The 3,891-nt window shown below is 52.5% G+C and overlaps 1 protein-coding gene across 1 annotated transcript in view; it reads left to right on the top strand.

The window, feature by feature from the left end:
* The first annotated feature begins 238 nt into the window (after positions 1–238).
* The window catches only part of LOC112074309 (trichohyalin-like), a 21,710-nt gene continuing 18,057 nt past the window's right edge, over positions 239–3,891 (top strand). The window contains exon 1 of the mRNA XM_024141503.2: positions 239–3,474. Within this exon, the coding sequence (XP_023997271.1) occupies positions 433–3,474 (3,042 nt within the window). The 5' untranslated portion in view covers positions 239–432. The remainder of the gene's footprint in view (positions 3,475–3,891) is intronic.

Raw genomic sequence — 3,891 nt, 5'->3', positions numbered from 1 at the left:
AAAGGGGTCAGAGGGAGGGTTAAAGATGGTTTGGGGTTGAGGAAAGTGTGGCTAGGCATGGTTGTGGGGTATAGGCTCTGGAGCTGGGCTGGGCTGGGGGGATATAGGCTCTGGGCGGATTTAAATGAGGCAGGCTGGTCATGTGGGGATCAACTTCTGAAACTCAGCCTAATCCTTTGGAGAAGGAGGGAGAGGGAGAGAGAGAGACAGAGAGAGAGAGAGAGGAAGAGATTGTACTTTGACCAACTGTACACAGGCACTAATTACAGATTGGCGCCCCAGGCAGCGACAACTAGAAGCTGTGCGTGCGTCTGTGGAACCTACAAACACACACTTATCCAACTTTCTCAAACTTGGCTTGAACTCCTGGACACATACTCGTTGGAACCTTGAACACACTCCTTCCCAGTGTGTGTTGGTCTTCCAGTAACCATGGCTCAGTCTGAAGCTAGTGGCCTCAGCCCGGACCTCTCCAATGGAGCCATCATCCACAGCCCTATAGGAACCTGTACCAACCCGGACAGACAGAGACAACGAGATGAAGAGGAGGAGGAGGAGGAGGATATAGAACTAGCCGAGGAGGTGTTAGAACTGGGGGAGGAGGTGGGCGAGGACATGGAGTACATTGGGATGGCAGGTGCAGCTGATCATTTCGAAGTGACGATGCAAGCTAGCGAGAGCGGAGGAAAGGAGGGAGAGGAGAGGGAGAGGGGGATTGAAGAGGAGGTTGGTTTACAGGAAAAGAGAGAGGGAGATAAAGGGGAGGGGGAGCTGACTGTGCCAGTTGTTGTAATTGAAGAGGAGCAGGAGAAATCTGTAGAGGCTGTTGAAGAAGAGAAGTTTGCTGAGAGAGAGGAGTCAGCAMGGGCGGACAAAGAGAGAGAAATAGAGGAGAGAGAACCTCCTCTCCCCCCACCACCCCCTAGTTTACCTGAAACTGAGTCCATTAATGATGAGGTAGAGAGGAAAGCCTTGGAGACATCTCCAGAGGCAGAAAAGGCACAAATCATTTTGTCTGTTGATGAGACAGAGAAGACAGAGGACAATGTCGGTTTGATGACAACAGAACCACCAGTCCCGTCTACTAAGGATGAGGTGGATAGTAAAGAAGAGCTGTGTACAGAGAGTCGAAAGCCAGAAACCACATCCACTACAGATGAGTTAACGAAGGGAGAGCAGAGTGGCGGTCAGGACGCAGAGATGCCCATCAGCCAGGTGACTAATGATGATGGCATGGCGAGAGTGAGTGATGAAAGCGGGAGTCAAGTGACTGAGGACTGTCAAACTGTGTCCACTAGTGATGAGGTCAGAGAGACACGGCAGGAGGAAGGACAGGAAGAGGAGCCTAAACATCAGCCAGCCAATGACAATGAAGGAGAGAGTGAGGAAAGTAACAATACATTGGCAAAAAATCGACAGGTTTCACAAGAAGAGAGGGATGAGAACCAGCAGGGAAGTGAGAAGAGTACAGAGAAAAAAGAGGAGYAGGTTAAAAGCCCTGTTACAGAGGAACAGGGAGAGACAACTAAAGCAGTTTTAGAGAAAAAAGAGGAGGGGCATCAAGCGACAGAGCACCAGCCCCCGTTGTTCGTTACCAAGGAGTTCATAGAGCTTGGAGTCATCAAGAGTCAGGCAACCACGGCTCAACAGCCACAGGATGTTGTCACTCCACCTGTTGAGGTAGAGGGAGGGAGCAAGAGCAAGGCACAGCCACTGATACAGCCCAATGAGAGTCAGGAGGGTGAGAACGGCTCTAAAGAGGAGGGAMGTTTACAACAGACAGAACAGCAGCTACAGGTGGAAAAGGGTGACAGTGATAGGGCAGTGAAGGGAGGTGGTGGGGAGAGGGAAGAGCCGCAACAGGTTGGGGATAATGCGGTGGTGGGGATGGACACAGAAGGCAGCAAAGTAGAGGAGGAGCAAAAGAAGGAGGATAATGTAGACATAGCAGAGGAAGAGAGAAGAGGTGGCGGTATGGAGGAACAGACGGAAAAGGCTTTGGAGCCTGATAATGCTGCCAGAGAAGAGGGGGAAGAGAAAGAAGACAADGTTGCAGCTCAGCCACAGGTACAGATACTCAAGGGTTCAGCAGGAGCTACACAGGAGGACGATGACAAGGATTTAGAGCATGTTGAGGAGGCTTTCGAGCTTGAGGAGGGAGGAGACATGGAGAAAGAACAGCCAGGAGAGGTCATTCTGGATGAGCCCGGAGCTGCAGAGGTGGGAGGGGCTGAAGAGATGGATAATCCGGTCCCGGTCTCAGAGATAGGGACGGGAGGAGCAGAGGGAGGGGTTGAGTTGGAGGAACAGCCAGTGACAAACATTGACGATAAACGAGACTCACAATCAGAGGGAGCGATTGAGATGGCGGAAGAGCCAGAAGATCTCATTGAGGATGAGTCTAAATCTGCATTAGAGGGAGGCAGCGAGAGAGTAGAACAGCCAGGGCCTGCCACTAAGGATGAGCCAGTAAAGTTTGGGAAGGAATACACAGCGAAGGAAAGAAGGAAAGAGAAGAAAGAAGAGATGGAGCTAGGGGTCAAAGGTCGCAAAGCCAMGATAGAGAATGGGTTCCCTGGAACAGAGGAGGTGAAACGACAACTGCTGAATGAGATGCTGCTATCTCCCACAAGGCTGAGACAAGGAGAAATTAAAGAGGAGGCGACAGTAAAAAGAGATAGGGTGACACCCTGCAGAGGGAGCAACGACTGGATCAAGATGGAGGCCCCAGAGGAGGCGCAGACCCGCAGAGGGAGCAACGACTGGAACAAGAAGGCGGCCCCAGAGGAGGCGCAGACCCGCAGAGGGAGCAACGACTGGAACAAGAAGGCGCCCCCAGAGGAGGCGCAGACCCGCAGAGGGAGCAACGACTTGAACAAGAAGGTGGCCCCAGAGGAGGCAGAGACCCCCTGGAGGAGGGAGGACTGGGCCAAAAAGGAGGCCCCAGAGGAGGTGCAAACCCGCAGAAGGAGCGATGACTGGATCAAGAAGGCCCCAGAGGAGGCACAGACCCCCGGGGGGAGGGAGGACTGGATTAAGAAGTTGTCCCCAGAGGAGGCGCAGACCCCCGGGAGGAGGGAGGACTGGATAAAGAAGGAGGCCTCAGAGGAGGCGCAGACCCCTGGGCGGAAGGAGGACGGGATTAAGAAGTTGTCCCCAGAGGAAGCGCAGACCCCCGGGAGGAGGGAGGACTGGATAAAGGAGCTGAAGTCYGTGCTCAAAGAGGAGGTACTTTCCCCGAAGAGGAGAGAGGAGCAGGTGAAGAAAAAGAAGAAGAAGGTGGTGGTCATGGACGAGGTGCCCACGTTTATGCACCAGAGGACAGAGGTGAAGATAGAGGTGAAGAAAGAGAAGGAGGCGCAGGGGGAGGAGAAGACGCCAAAGAAGTATGTGAGGCTGCAGAGCCCAACTCCTCACGGGGAAGACAGCGACAGTTCGGACCCCCAGGAGTATGAGATCTTCCTCTATGTCAAGGTACAGTAGCACCAAGGGTTAACTATGGGTTAGCTTTGACGTTAAGAACGTTGCAGATAGACATGTGATGAATAAAGCTGACACAATTCCCTTTTTTTAGACGACAGGCAATCACGTGTTCTATCTACAATACACCCTGTGTAGTACACAGTGCATTTATATCTGAAAATTCTGTTATGTTGCATCTTCCTGAACAGACCCCAGTGCTTCCTGGTCCTGTAGAGCTACAGGCTGTATCGATCAGCTGATTACCTGAATCAGGTGTGTTACCCTGCACATCCTGTGGGTGCTCAGGACCAGGACTGAAGAACACTGAGGGGTGTGGTCTAAGATGTACAGATCTCTCTGCCATTGTCTCTCAGACCCGCAGAGGGGGAGGCAACGGACTTGGAACAAGAAAGCGTCGTCGACAGAGGA

The sequence above is a fragment of the Salvelinus sp. IW2-2015 genome, unplaced genomic scaffold (assembly GCF_002910315.2).
Source record: "Salvelinus sp. IW2-2015 unplaced genomic scaffold, ASM291031v2 Un_scaffold2575, whole genome shotgun sequence".
Lineage (NCBI taxonomy): Eukaryota > Metazoa > Chordata > Actinopteri > Salmoniformes > Salmonidae > Salvelinus > Salvelinus sp. IW2-2015.
Note: the sequence above shows the minus strand (reverse complement) of the source record. Positions and strands in the feature narration are given on the sequence as shown.